Below are 15,705 nucleotides of genomic sequence, written 5' to 3'. Positions count from 1 at the left end.
AAGGATTAAATGCTAAACTTCAGAAACCGGAACAGCCATCCTTGTGTTAACAGACCTCCAGGGGCCTCAGGGCAGGGGATAAGAGATATTCATCTCTGCCCAATTTTATCAGCTTTCAGCCCGGTCTTGCACTGCTGCCAGGATGGCAGTCTTCTAAGTCCTAGTCTGATAAGTTCTGTTAATGCACTACCATTGGACCAACCACAACTTCACTATTTTGTAAATTAGAGTAAACAATTTGGTCCCTGGCTGGGACTATCTACCCTAGATAAGCAAAATTATTACTCATGCCCAGCTTACTGGCCCTTTTCCCTATCTTCCTGGAGCCTCCAGTAGGGCCATATGCAAATGAAGTGTCAGTCTCACAGTTTAGTAAAATTTTCCACTTCATTTGTGCCTCTTTTGTAGCAGTTACCTTGAGTGCTTATCTCCCCACCACCAGACCATAAATCCCCAGAAGTATTCTCTGGCACACTCTCCAAAGAGGATCAGTTTCCTAGGAGATGAGGGTCAGGGAAAGCCTGGTAAAGAAAAGGCTCGAACTGGGTTTTGCCTTGGGAGGGGTATTCTAAGCAGGTCCTGGAGGACCTTGGACAGCCAGGAGCCTGTATCCCTAGCATATCCCCGACCCTTCCGTTAGCCCTGAGTATCACTGCCAGCAGTAACTGAGTGCCACGGGAGTGGGATGCCTTCTAGGAGAGGAATTAAAGTACAGACAGAGCTTTTACAGGGGGATATGCAACCTCCTCTCCATTACAGCAGTAGAGATCCTTCGAAAGTTTTTAAATGGAAGAGTAACAGGATTAGATCTTAGAAAAATGACTCCTAAATACAAATATGCATTACCAGCTCCCTACAGGACATGTCTACTGAAAAGTCATGCAAGTTCTCAAGCTCTGTGTATCAATGTTTGTATGGGACACCCAATAAACTGCCCATAAAGGGTACAATTTGATCAGTTTTGACACATGTATACACATTAAACTATCACCATAATCAAAATTAGGAACATTTCTATCACCCCAAAAGCTTCCTTGCGCTTCTTCATAATCCCCCCTCCCTACTCCCACCCCGCATCACCACCACCACTGGTCTTCCTGTCACTGTAGACCCTAACATGCCTCCCCCCAAACTGGGCCAGTCAGATTCTTTCTCCAGGGAATCTGCATCTGGAAAGGACACAGTGGCAGGAGGCAGCTGAAGCCGAGTCTTCCAGTGACAGCTGCCTGCAGGGGCAGTCCACACGTTCCTGCTACAGACACCCGAGGACGGGCTCTTGCCGCAGCCTGGTTGTTCTTTCAGTTCTATGAGCTGCGTAACACCCTTCCAACATACCCTTTAGTGCTTAACTGTGTCAGTTTGTTGCTTGCAACCAGAAAACTCACATATAATGCACTTCTTCCTACAGTCACCACTTCAGGAAATGGCACCACCAAATTCTAGTCTCTCACGCCTAACCTAGAATAATTCCTTAAAACTTCAGTCTTCATCACTTCTCCTCTCACTCATTGCTAAATCTGGCCTGTCTGCTCCCTGCTCAGTATTCTGTCTCTGTAACGTTCTTACTTTTTTTCCTCATCATGACTTCTCTAGTACCTAGTACAGCGCTTGGCAGAGTACTCAATGAATTCTTGCTGAATGACTGAATGAACAGCGACATCATCCATCACCCCCAGAAACAAAAGCAAAGATGGATGAGTGAGTGCTTGCATATGTATGCATGTTTATCAGGGTGGCAGGACTTCAAAGTTAGTTTTTAATGGTTTCACAGAAGCACACGATAGGACTTGAATCCAAGACTTCTGACTCCAACTTCCATACCATTTCCATTATACTTTGTATCTATACCATGTATCCTTTCTCTTCACTTGGAGTTCCCTTTCTTCTTCCATCCTGCTCAGATCCTTATTTACACCAAGTACCAAACTGTAGGCACTAGATACAGCTCTAAAATATAAACCCTTTCCAAGAATATCTGCTTGTTAACCAAAGGGCGGGGGCGGGGGTCAGGCAATAAAGCATCTAGATTGAGGAGAGGAGCCTGGGGCCCCTGGCCTCATCAAAGAGTTCTAGCCAGGAGGGAGGGTGAGCTGGGGGTCAGGGATGTGACTAAAGCTTTCTGAACCGGGGGTAGAGTCAATGACCTTGCCTAAGTGGAGAACAGTTTGCTGGGCTGGAACAACTTCCTGTGTCAAACAAAAAAATCCATACATCGTCAGAATAATACTTTATTTAACAATCTGAAAATCTGTTCTTTTGGTTTTAAGTCTTGAAAAATGAGTGGTAAATCAAAGATCTGTTCACTATTCTCTGAGTATGTGTGGTTATATGCCTGTGGGTGGACAAATGTCTATGTCTACAGATGCTTTTGCTTTTTATAGTCATTTTAGCCCCACTTCATTAGTATATAAAGTCTTATTATTCTAACAATGCTAAAACCTGTATTAAATATTCCGAGTCTGACAGTCTCTTCTCCCAAGACTGCCTCCCTCCCTCCCCTAAGTCTGCTCCTCAGCCTCCATTAATGCTAGGTCTTTAGAGACCGCCAGCATTCATAGTTTGAGAAACCAGAAATGAATGCTGGATCTTAAGTCCCTCTGACTTATATCCTCTAGCTGAGGGGCTTTTCTGGGGAGGTGTGTGTGGGGAGGTCTTGGCAGTTCCTCTTCAGAGTTGTGCATTTTGAATGGTAGACACCTAGAAAGTAAACATGATTGCATTAGATGCTGACCTGCCCTCCCACTAACCAATTAATAAGGGGCGGGGGGGGGGGTGTGAAAACTCCATTTTCTTGTCCTGAATTATATTTCATGTAATGCACTGGCCTGTATGGAGGCGGGGGCAATGTGAAACTGGCTGTTAGGATTATGGTAAAGACTTGTTGCAGGTACTGTTCATTATGTCATTCACCATCTCTTTATGAGGATTCGCAGAAGAGATTTCTTTTTCATCTTAGTAGCAGGAGTTGTTCTCCTAAGGAATGGGCATAATAAATTGGGTGAACTGATCAGGTTTTTCCTCTTCTTCTTGGATGTTAGTCTGGAACCAATTTTGTGGTCCATCCTTAGTAAGTCTATTTTATAGAATGCACATTTGTACTTGCCTAGTTCATGGCTCCATTTTATGTCACTCTCACTAATACACTACTGAGTTACTTTACTACATTTCATGTGGGTGCCTGTATGTATTTACTTTTTGTATGCCTTTTGTAGCTCTTAACTCCTTTTTTTTTTTTTTTTTTAACTCCTTTTTGAAGTAAGTTCAGGTATAACTAAATAACTTCTTAGGAGACAGGGCTATGGGAAGAGGTCAGGAGGCTCAAAGCCAGTTGGGAAATGGGCACAAAGGAACCACAAAGTGCGGTCACTCTTGGTTCTTCTGGCTCCCACCTGCTTGACTTTGCCCTAAGGATATTGTTCACTGCTGGGTTCCCCTCACAGCCCACAGCGAGGATGCCAGGCTGTAGCCAAGCATCTGTCCATCCGCAATCCCAGTCTCACCACCCCTCCTGTTCTCTGCATATCTGGATTCCTTACCTCTTCTTGAGGCTCGGGTGCTATGACGCTGCTCTCTTCTGGAACCGCAGAGACATGAAGCTGAAGACCTTGGTTCTACAAAAAGAAGAGTTCTGCCAGTGAGACGTGTCTCAACCTCCCAGCCTCTCAGCTTAGAAGGGTCTTTTGTGCCTTACACTTCATAAGGGTCATAGATAATACTAAGGGCAATCATACGATGTTGTTTCACTACAGCCTGAAAGCAACAGGGAAGGCTCTACTGCCATCCTCCCTCATATCAGTAAACCAAGATTTGAAGGGTGAAATGACTTGCTGGGACAGGAAGCCAGGTCTTCAGATTCCAGAGTTGTTTCCATGATTTGTGTGACATGGCATCTATACGTATAGCTAGGTGAGACTCTGTAAGTGTATAAATACAGGTCTTAAAACCACTACCTATCACTTTTAGGCTAATCCTCCTCAAGAATGCACGGCAGTTCTCACACTTAGATGATCCTAACCCACAGCAGTTAGGAGAGGCAAGTGGTAGGATGGTTTCCTTGGGAAAAGGTCTAGGTTCTGAGATGGGAGCCCAAGGTGTGGAAAAAGCCGTGTCTAGTAACTACTAAGCCAGGGGAAGACCTTGGCACTCTAAGGTTTAGAATGAACTTTTTAAAAATGAAATTTATTTAACACACTATAAAATTCACCCTTTTAAAGTAGAACCGATTTCTAACAGTATGACAGTCACTTGAAATTCTGTGATTTCTCCTTTCAGGAAAATTTCCTTCGTCGTACTCCCTCTGCTGATTCTAGGCCATGAACTACCTCAAAGGTAATACTATTAATACCTCCAAGAAAGTTATCAAAATCTTCATTTTCTCTCAGGTGAGTCAAATGTTGAGCAAGAACAGATTTTCTCACAGTTACCTTTTTATTTACCCGTTTTTATATGTGGTATGTCCATAATTCTGCTTGAGAGAAAATATGATTTATGATGCATCTGTGAGGGAGATGAACAAATCTTATAGGACACAGGCTTCAGAGGACTGATAATATTGATACACTAGGATCTAAGATGCTCTACTGCTTAATTCCATAGGAAAAATATGTCTCCTTAGCCAATGACCAAAGCCATCCCACAGGAGAGGCTGGGAGTAAATCTCAAACATAAGGAGGTAACCTCAGGGGAAGGAGGTTGTGTCCTGTACCTCATTTCCAAGGAGGACAGTGTTACTAGCCTGTTCCTCCAAATAGTCAGACAGCATCTTAGTCCCCATAATCCCTTCAGTAAAATTACTCCAAGAATGCAAACTTGTTATATTATTCACCTCAGCCAAACAGGTCATTCTATTGTGGTCTCTATACTAAAATCATATAACATATTACAAAGTCAAATTTAAATTAATTTTCGATTTTCCATACAGTTGAGTTGCTCTTTTCAGTGCAGAAGTGGCTATACTCTTCATCTATGCAAAATCCCACATTTATCTTGGGCTTATTCACTATCCACATGCCCTGCATCTCTCTCACTCAGTGTAGCTACCTCAGACCGGAAACCAGCCAAGGGAAAGTTTTATATTATGCTCTGTTAGGACCTTCAGTACCTCACGTGAATCAAGACTGAGGGCATAATACTGTTGATGACTCAGATTTTAGTATCTCGGGGGAGTCAACTGAGATAAGTCTATTGTCCTCTTGTCTTCTACCTTCCTTGCCTTGCCAGGCATCACACCCTTGTTCCCTCTGTCCATGTTAGTTCCTTTCAGACAGCAGGAGGCTCCCAAGATAGCCTGGTCAACCTTCAGGTAGGCATATTCAGTAGTAGGGTGGTATGATCTGAGGGGTACCAGACATCTCACACTCCCAGATATCCACATGGCTCATGCCCTGGCCTCCTTCATTGCCCAAATGTCACCGTCTCTGACCGCTCTGTTTAAAGCTGCAATTCAGCCTCCACTCCCTATGTCTCGCCCTGCTTAATTTTTCTCCCTAACTCATATCACCACTAAACTGTAATTTTACTTACTTACTCTGTTTCTTGTCTATCTCCCCCTCCACTAGAATGTAAGCAGCTGGAAGGCAGAGAATTTTGTGTTTTGTTCACTGTAATACCCCACTTCCTAGAAAAGTGCCTGGCACATAGTAGGGGTTTAATGAGTGATTGTGGAATGAATGAATGAATCTGGGTGCCATCTAGTCAGACGTTGCCCCATAATCCTCTCTACAATGCACCTGACAGGGAACCATATAGCCTTAGCTTTTAACATCAAGGAAGGGGAACTATTTTTCAAGGTGGCCCAGCACATTTTGGTTTTTGGATGCCCCTTGTGCCCCCTTTCCTCTGTATTAAAACATTTTTTTTCCCATATCACTTCTTAGGGCTAATTGCTGAAAGTTCCTCTTATATTGATCCAAAATGTACTTAGAAAAACAAAAACACTTTACACACAGGGCCTTTTTCTGTCCTCAGGAGTCTTACAGAACAAGTCAGATCTCTCCTCTATATGATAGACTTCTATGTAATTTGAATAGAATATGACTTGATTTCCAGATCCTTCACGGAATTGGTTGCTCTCCAGAGGGTCTGTGTCTCTATTTTAACAGAATCCTTTTCTCATCCATATTTTCACCTTTCAAAAGACCACCCCTTTTGCTTTACCTTCCCTTTGTGAGTTCCTTCTTCTAGGCCTCTCTCATCAAAGAAGATATACCTTGGAAATTTGCTGATGCCATTTTGCTTGGGGTCTATTCACCATAATCACAAGTATGACAAAGTGAAGTGAGACCTTCCTCCCTCTCCCACATTAAAAAAGGTAAAGATCAGGATCCAGTTGTAGGTTCTTTACGTTGGGAACTCCCAGAACTTGGAGCAAAAGAAAGAAATTAGTAAGAATCTGCTTATATTAGGGATAAGCCCTTTGCAGAAGTCAATTACCCTGGGAGTACAGGTCGCTAAATTAGTTGCTATGAAGATGTGCAATCCCCAGAACCAAAAAAGGTGTCCAAGAGTATCCTTGAAACGGTAATATAATGACATAAAGTCTTATCTACTGTGGGGCAACCTGACCATAGTAAAAATAATCTACATGGAGGTTATAAGAGGGAATAAAGACTCAGCCAGATCCATTCTCACCTGAGAGATCATCAAGGTTGGGGCAGTACAAAGTTCTTCTGGGTTCAGATTATCGCTGTTTTCCTTTTCTCCGGCCTCAGGGGTTCTTGCTGGCTTCTCTGGTGGCTGTGGATCAGGAGAGGCCTCTAAGGAGGCCCCAGGACTTGCAGTCTCAGCCCCCAAGGAGGCCCTAGGGCTGGTGGGTGAACTCTGTTCAGAGGCTGTAGGGCTGGAGGGCATGTTCCCTAAGGAGGACCTGGGGCTGGGAGTGGCTCTGGGTGGAGGAGGCCTATCAGGCGGTGCTGAGGTCCTCTGCATAGAGGCTCCCTTTGGCTGTTCAGATCCTTCACTTGAGGTGCGGGTTCGGAGGACTACTTCTGGGAGAGACGAAGCCTGCTCTGAAGGGATCAGAGCTCTGCCTGGTGATGGAGCTGGGAAGCAAGGGAGAACTTCCTCCTGGGACTCTCCACCCTCAACGGTGGGTGAGGGCTGGGCCTGGGAGGGGCCGTTGAAGGCTGGCAGAGGCTCTTCCTCCTCAGAGGAGCTTGCTTCTGCCTCCTCCTCTATTTCCTTGTCTTTTAAGGGCTCTTTTTTAATCTCGGAGTTATCTTCTCCCTGGGCTGGATCAGATGCCAGCTCTTCCTCACTTGCTGAGGTGGAGTCCTTCTCACTCTTCAAGGAAAGTGCAGAGGGACTGGTAGGTGAGGTAAGAGGGCTGGAGACTGTAGATGTTCGAACTGGGGGAGAGATGACTAGAGAGCGTCTGTTGCTGCTAAAAAAGGAAGGGCATTTAGATTCAGGAGAGCTAAAAACTGGAAGTAACCTAAATCCCCAAATAAATAATGGTACATTCACATAATAATAAAACAGAATAAAGCAATTTAAAATGGTATTAGAAAGTCTGTATAATTTGCAGTAATGCTTATGTTATAAAGTGAATTGGAAAAAGGCTATAAAATTTTATCCATATCACAATCTTGATTATCTAAAAATATATAAAGAAAAAGAAACTGGAAAAAAAACCTCAGCAATATATTAACAGAATACTGTCCTTGGGGAAAAGATTCACGAGTAATATACAGTTGATCCTCATGGATTCCGTATTTGCAAATGCACCTACCCCCTGAAATTTATTTATAACCTCAAAATCAACACTCATGGTTCTTTTGTGGTCATTCACGGACATGTGCCAGCTGTGAAGAATGAGTGCCTGACCAGTACTTTCCCAGCTGAGGTCTAACAAGGCAAGCCTCTGCCTTCCTGTTTTAGCTCTCTTACTGTAAATATGTCCTGTTTGCCAAGTTTTTTGTTGTGCTTTTTGTTGGTGATTTTGCTGTTTAAAATGGCCTCCAAGTATAGTGCTAAAGTGCTGTTTGAGAGGAGAAAGTCTGTGATGTGCCTTACAGAGAAAATACATGTTAGATAAGCTTCATTCAGGCATAGTGCTGGTGGCTGTGAGTTCAATAGGAATGAATCAACAATATGTATTAAATGAGGTGTATTTAAACAAAAACACACACAAGAAAGGTTATGTGGGCTTCCCTGGTGGCGCAGTGGTTGGGAGTCCGCCTGCCAATGCGGGGGACATGGGTTTGGGCCCTGGTCTGGGAGGATCCCACATGCCGCGGAGCAGCTGGGTCCACGCACCACAGCTACTGAGCCTGAGCTCTGGAGCCCACGAGCCACAACTGCTGAGACCGTGTGCCACAACTACTGAGGCCCGCGCGCCTGGAGCCCGTGCTCCACGGCAGGAGAGGCCGCTGCGGTGAGAGGCCCGCGCACTGCAGCGAGGAGGAGCCCCCACTCGCTGCAACTGGAGAAAGTCCGCGCGCAGCAACGAAGACCCAACGCAGCCAAAAATAAATAAATTAAAAAAAAAAAAAAAAGGTTATGTATTGATCGATCGATGAAAATGTTAGGACCAGGGGCTCACAGGAAACTAACCCTGTGTTTCCGCTAGGAGCAATGGTTCAGTATTCACTAATTCAGTGCTCATGGTGACTTAGGACAAAACTACCACGAACAATGAAAACTGACTATAACATTATCGAGTATGCTGGATACTGTGCTGAGTGCTTCTACAGCAACATCAGCTTGACTCCTACTCACCTCCTTAAGGCCCTCCCGTGTACCACCCACTAACTGATTAAGCAACTCACAAATACTGACTTGACATGTACCAACTATGTGCTGTGTCCTGGGTTCAAGAATGGGAGATGGTGACAGGAAGAGAAAGAGAAAAACTTAGTTCCAGCCCTGTGGGAGTTTCTGACGTAAGATAACCTAAGTGACATAAGGTTCTTTCTAGCACTAGCATTCTGTGGGTCAGCAGGTTTAGAAGGCCCAGGATATAGCAAGAAAAGACGAGATTTCCCTAAAAGATTCTGGGACATCTTGGTGTAAATGATGGTAAGTTTCAGATGAATGGACACTTAGAGAGAACTCTGGTTTTCAATGCTGGGAAGAGGAGAAAAAGAGTTTTTGGAGTAAAAGGGAAATCTATATTGGCCTGTTAGTGATTCTTTTTAACAGTCTGTAACTAACTGCTAAATGAGGAATAGAAACAACAAACTGAGACCCATTCTTCCTGCAAATCTCAAGCTCAGTTTCACCACCTCCTCAAAGCCTTCCCTGACCATCTATCTGCACACTGCAATTACTTAACTCTTTGAATTCCTACTGGTTTCCTCAGGCCCTTAGTCTGTGCAATCTTATACTGTTCCTTGTTTCCTTAGGCACACTTTGTGTCCTTCCAACTTTTTTTAAAAAAATAAATTTATTTATTTATTTTTGGCTGCGTTGGGTCTTTGTTGCTGAGCACGGGCTTTCTTTGGTTGCGGTGAGTGGGGGCTACTCATTGCAATACGCAGGCTTCTCAATGCAGTGGCTTCTCTTGCTGCGGTGCATGGGCCCTAGGCACACAGGCTTCAGTAGTTGCAGCACGTGGGCTTCAGTAGTTGTGGCTCGCAGGCTTAGTTGCTCTGTGGCACGTGGGAAGTTCCTGGACCTGGGATCAAACCCGTGTCCCCAGCATTGGCAGGCGGATTCTTAACCACTGCGCCACCAGGGAAGTCCCCCTTCCAACTTTTGTAAATCACTTCAGGAGAAAGACAAGTCACCTATGTCCTTAGATGCCTAACTCTCAGCATAAAACCTTGTGTATAGAAGGAACTTAATAAAACTTCTTAAACAAAGGCATCAGAATAAGAAAATGATCACATTCTGAGGGACCAGTAAATTGCTTACATTTACCAGCATAAAGAATGCATGAAGGTAACAGACACACCACATACACACACACAGAAAAGCAAACCATAACAGGTTAAGAAAAGATATTTGTGGGACTTCCCTGGTGGTCCAGTGGGTAGGACTCCACGCTCCCAGTGCAGGGGACCTGGGTTTGATCCCTGGTTGGGGAATAGATCCCACATGCATGCCACAACTAAGAAGTCTGCATGCTGCAACTAAGAGCCCGCATGCCGCAACGAAGATCCCACACGCCGCAACTAAGACCCGGAGCAGCAGAAATAAATAAATATTAAAAAAAAAAAAGAAAGAAAAGATATTTGCAGTACATATCATTAAAGGATTAATATCCAGAATATACAAAAAACCCCATCTCATGTAAATCAGTTTTTTAAAAAGGGTAAACAATCCAAATGAAAAATGTGAAGAAAGGATAAACATGAAAGTCACACAAAAGGAACCTTAAAAGGCCAATAACACGAAAAGATGTTCAAGCTAACCAGCCATTGTGGAGACGTAATTAAAACTGCAAAAATTCCATTTCATACCCATTACCTTAGAAAAATTAAGAAGTCTGACAATGTCGCATGTATAGCAAGAATATGGAGCAATGAGGGCTTTTATTCACTTCCGGTGAGTTGTAAATTGGAACAATCACTCTGGAGAACAATCTGGCAATGGTAATATCTAGTAAGGCTGAAGAAACCCAAATGCACAGACCCTATGACTCAGCAATTCGACTCCCAGTATACATCCTAAAGAAACTCTTGATAATATTCACAAGGAGAAATGTGAAACGCGTTCACTGCACCATTATTTGTAATAGCATAAAACTATAAGACAACCCAAATGTCCACTAGCAGTTCAGAGAAATAAATTGTGAACTAGCCATACAGTAGCATCCATAACAATTATGAAAAGGAAAGATCAGAGCTGGCAACATGTAGCAACAAGGATAAGTTATCTCACAAACAATACTAAGAGAACAAAAGTATTTGCAAAAGAATACATACAGTATAATTCTAATAAAATTTTAAACCATGCAAAATAATATTTTCTATGTGTGCATATATGTGTATATAATAAAAGTAAAAAGACATGCATGGGAATAATAAATACTAAATTTAAGATAGTGGTTACACTTGGTGGGGGACAGGAAGAGAAAGTGAGTGGGGAAGGGGCACTGGGAGATTTAATTATATATATATAATAGTTGATTTCTTTTCTTTCTTTATTTTTGGCTGTACCACGCGGCATACAGGATCTTAGTTCCCCGACCAGGGATTGAACCAGTGCCCCCTGCATTGGGAGTGCAGAGTCTTAACCACTGGACCGCCAGGGAATTCCCAATAGTTGATTTCTTAAATTTGGTGGTGGGTATATGACTCTTTGTTGTATTATTCTTTATACGTTTAGTTACCACTAAAATATTTCATTAAAATACTTTATATAGGGGTGTAGCACCAACAAAAAACAATATTATGTACATGAACAGAAAGGAAAGGTCAGGATTTGGGATTGGAGGTGAGAGTGTTGAATGTGTTCACACACAGGGCAAACCAAGCAGAAATGAGTCTCAGAAGTGACTCACCTTGAGAGTCCCTTCACCACAAAGACTTTGTCGGAATGTTGCTTCTCCAGTTTGCTCATCACCTCGTACAGATTGTGGTTCAGCTGGAGTAAGCAAGAGAGAAGGAGATGCTAGCCATGTGGGAACCTGAGACTGGCATATCCCTTCTCTCCCCAAAATAAAACCTTCCTACCCTTAATGATAAAATTCCTTATCCCTTTTGCACTAGTGCCCAGGGTCCTGTCCCACCACCCCTTCTTCCTTTACTATGTCTAAAGTTCTGCTTCTTCCATCAGACTGGCAGCTCTCTCAAGGCTGGGTCCTTGGTATTTGATGTTGATTTGAGGTTCTAGCGTCTCTCAGGTGATCCAGGGAATGAAAACTCATTGTAATATTAACTAGGCAAATCATAATTTAGCCAAAGAAACTGTGGAGAGGAATGTGTGTGGATGTGGATGTGGATGTGAATATAATTAACATTTTAACAGCAAAGAGTCTTGGAATCGCAGGACTAGAAAAGACTCTGTGAGGTCATGTTCTGTGGCTGCCCGTCATTGAACAGGATTGGCCCTATTCAAGACGAACTACCTGAGAAACTGACCTGTGCCTAAACACTGCCCTCTCTGCTCCCCAGCAACAGAAGATAGAGATTGAACTTGGTTCCCCATTTCAGCTATTCCTTCCATAAATCTAATCTCTTTTATGCATCTGAAGCCCATTTGGATGCCATTATTCAGTTGTTAATGGAGATGGAGCGGGCCCTCTGACATTATATAAACACGTGCTTTTTTTTTTTTTCATTTTCTTCAGTGTATTAAAAACAAACAAAAACTCAGTACACTAGAAATAGGGAAGAATTTCTGTTAACTTATGAAGGGTATTTAAAAATATCCTAAAGCAAACATCATACCTAGAAATGAAACACTGAAAATTTTCCCCTGAAACTGGAAACAAGACAAGAATGTCCACTATCACCACTTCATTCTGTGTTTTTTGTTATTTATATTTGTGTGGGTTTTTTTCCATATAATTATTGATCATTTAGGTTTCTAGCTCTTACCTCACTCTGTTAGTTTGTCAGTAATTTGGTTTCCCTTTGCTAAAATCTCCTATGAAGATTTATCAATTTCTCCTTATAGGGCCTTTCAGCTTTTTATACTATGTATTTTTTAACATCTTTATTGAGATATAATTCACATTTAAAATATACAATTCATCCTTTTTAAGTTAAAGATGTGCTTTAATACAGTTCAACACAGTCCGTCAAGTGCTATTATTTCATCATGAGAAAGAAGTAAAAATTTGTGATGCCAATATGGATATCTAATGAGGTTATGTAAATTAGAGCGACCTTCATATTTATTAGAAAAACCCTCCTAGATGTCTAAATTGGCCGGATGTTTCTCACCTTGCTCATTTCCCTGTAGAAGACGTCTCTCAGGTTGGACATGTTTTGGAAGATGGTCACATAACAGCCAATACGACTATCAAGAGGCAAAACAACAAACACGTACAGGTAAGTGTTGGTAAAGGAAGTCTTTGAAGTACAAGGTAGGAGCGTAAGCCAAAGCCACCGCCGGCTCCGCACAGAAAAGCACCCCACGGCCTAGGCTCAGGACGTTCTGTCTGGGATCCGGATTCGTCAGAGCCAGGCCAGGGGTACACTTGACTCTCAGGAGTGGGAAGGCCAGAGGAGACACGACCAGCCTAGGCTGACACCAAAGTATAACAGATCTCTACGAAAGAAGTTATCTGATTCAGGCTCTTTAGGTTCTGAAGTAGATATGAAAGTGCTTTGAAGAATTTTTAAAGTGCCGTATAAATATAAAGCCATACAATTATAATTATTATAGTAAGTATTCTTTCTCAGTATACAATACTTGGACTTCTATGAAGCTGTACGTACATTAATGGAATTCTACCGTAAATGAATTGGGGAAGCTTACATTTAAAGAAACTATTAAATTTCAATTCTGTTTAAATTAGGAATCACATAATTAATGTTTTAGAATACATTTCATTTAGTCATTAAAAAGGTTCCCTCATTCATAGACTAATATAAAGTGACAACATAAAATACTCTGACTACAATTGCATTAAAGCATATCTTTTTTTTTTTTTTTTGGCTGCATTGGGTCTTCATTGCTGTGCACGGGCTTTGTCTAGTTGCAGCGAGTGGGGGCTGCTCTTCATTACGGTGCACGGGCTTCTCATTGTGGTGGATTCTCTTGTTATGGAGCACAGGCTGCAGGGCACGCAGGCTTCAGTAGTTGTGGCATGCGGCCTCAGTAGCTGTGGCTCATGGGCTCTAGAGCACAGGCTCAGTAGTTGTGGCACACGGGCTTAGTTGCTCCACGGCATGTGGGATCTTCCCGGACCAGGGCTCGAACCCTTGTCCCCTGCATTGGCAGGTGGATTCTTAACAACTGCGCCACCAGGAAGTCCCTTAAAGCATATCTTGTGCAATGAAAAGGAAATAGGATACAAATAGAGCTTCTGTTCAGATTCCTCTTCCAATGTGGAAAATTTACATCTAAAACGTTTTTACCTACTGTGAAGCAAAGACATCTTCATTAATGGAAATACTCATTCCATGGTGTATCTTCTACATGAATCCGGATGTTCACTAACCAAGCTTGTTTAAAACAATACATGCTCGAGCAGAAAACCAGGTACTCCTAGTATGCATGATGACAGCACTTTACTTGCCAAGATCTCTCCTAACCAAGAAGCATCTTGTCTTTAAACCCGGAAAAGCTGGTAGGGCAAGGATGGTTATCTCTGTATTGAAGACAAAGAAACCAGGGTCGAGACAGAAAGGTGGCTTGCCTAATATCACACAGCAAGTTACGAGCAGGGCTGAGGCTACATCCCACTCTTGGACCAGGGCTCTTTTCATGAGGACATGTTTGGGCTGTCAGATGGCCTGGGACTCCACTGGCCCGAGAGTCCAGCCCTTTCCTGAATCTCAATCATTACCTATTATAAAGAACAGGCAGCTCCTCTAGTAGTTCCTGGTTCAGATCTTCAAATACAACCTGGGCTTTGTTGAACTCTTCCTCTGCCTAGGTGGTAAAAGAGACAGGACAATTCCCCTCATTCCTGAACCCAAAGCTAGAGGCTGCTTCCTTTATTCTCTTCATGTTTTCAGGGACTGGGCCTGGAACCATGCCTCCCCTTCCCCAGACCTATGTCCTCCCCAGCCTCAAGTCTCTGACCATCCTTAGAGCGTCAGTGTCAGAGGAGACAGGATCTCCTTCAGGACACTGGAGGCTGAATTTATCGTTTCCTAAACCCAGCTTGGCCCAGCCACCTGCCACCATTATGGGGAGAGGGCGGGCAGGGAGGTTTTACCAGGCTCTTCTTTACCTTGGCAGTCTTGGCCTCATCTTTCTTCTTGGCACTCTGTACCGCCTCCAGGTGGTGTCGGGCACTGTCATAGTCCACGAGTTTCCGGCCCCGCTTGGCAATTCTTTCCTAACCCAGAGTCAAGAGAGAGGGCCTTGATACTCACTTTTCGGTGGCCAGGATGTGGGTAACAGAGTATCAAACGGAGAAGCAAGATTCCTGTCCTATTATCAAATTTTACTCTCTAACAGGGTTTTGTGCCAAAGGGATCTCCCTCATTATCTGGAAAGAATGGGAGTTCTCAGGGGGAGAGAGAGTAGAGGGCAATTCTCCAGAGCACCTGGAAGCCTGCAGTGAATTTTAATATATCCTGTGAACCCACTAGAAACTGGTTCAGCATCCGGAAGAAATGGCCTTGAGAATACTACTAAATTGAAAGTCAGGAGTTTTGGGTTTTACTCCCAATGCTGCCGTTTATTAGCCTTGTCACCTAGGGCAAGGCACACCTCTTCTGGAGCCTCAGTAGCCTCATCTGCCCTATAGTGTTATTTTAAAGATCAAATGCTCAATATAAAGGGCTTTGAAAATCCTAAAGCATAATACAAATAGTAAACTATTATGAGCACTGAGAGAATGTTTACTCAATCTCATCCCAACTACAAATTATACCAGGGAGAGGCAAACAATGTTAATGGCTTTGTCTTGTTCTCTCAACCACAGAATTTGAAAGGATCTTGGTGATTATCTGATCCAACTTCCTGTTCAATACACAAAGCCCCTCTACAATATCCAAGATAAGAAGTAGTTCGACTTCTTCTTGAACAGAGAATAGAGAACTCACTATCTCACAGTATATTTCATCTCTTTCTTGGAAAGCTTTAGCTATGAGGCTTCCTTTAATTTCTTCCTATATTAATCTAAAACCAGCACAG

General features: G+C 43.0%; 1 protein-coding gene across 3 annotated transcripts in view; it reads right to left on the bottom strand.

Annotated features, from left to right (window-relative positions):
- Positions 1-2,212: 2,212 nt before the first annotated feature.
- BIN2 (bridging integrator 2) overlaps positions 2,213-15,705 on the bottom strand; it is a 33,051-nt gene continuing 19,558 nt past the window's right edge. Inside the window, exons 6-12 of one of the 3 annotated variants that reach the window (XM_082421391.1) lie at positions 14,795-14,902; positions 14,405-14,490; positions 12,834-12,909; positions 11,447-11,529; positions 6,631-7,378; positions 3,537-3,611; positions 2,213-2,697 (exon numbers count right to left, since the gene is read on the bottom strand). In XM_082421391.1, the coding sequence (XP_082277517.1) occupies positions 2,668-2,697; positions 3,537-3,611; positions 6,631-7,378; positions 11,447-11,529; positions 12,834-12,909; positions 14,405-14,490; positions 14,795-14,902 (1,206 nt within the window). In that variant the 3' untranslated portion in view covers positions 2,213-2,667. The other 2 variants (XM_082421390.1, XM_082421392.1) reach the window with 2 other exon arrangements.

Source organism: Balaenoptera physalus (genome assembly GCF_965194825.1).
Source record: "Balaenoptera physalus genome assembly, chromosome: 13".
Taxonomy (NCBI): Eukaryota; Metazoa; Chordata; class Mammalia; order Artiodactyla; family Balaenopteridae; genus Balaenoptera; species Balaenoptera physalus.
The sequence above is the reverse complement of the archived record's forward strand: the minus strand, read 5'-3'. Positions and strand labels throughout refer to the sequence as shown.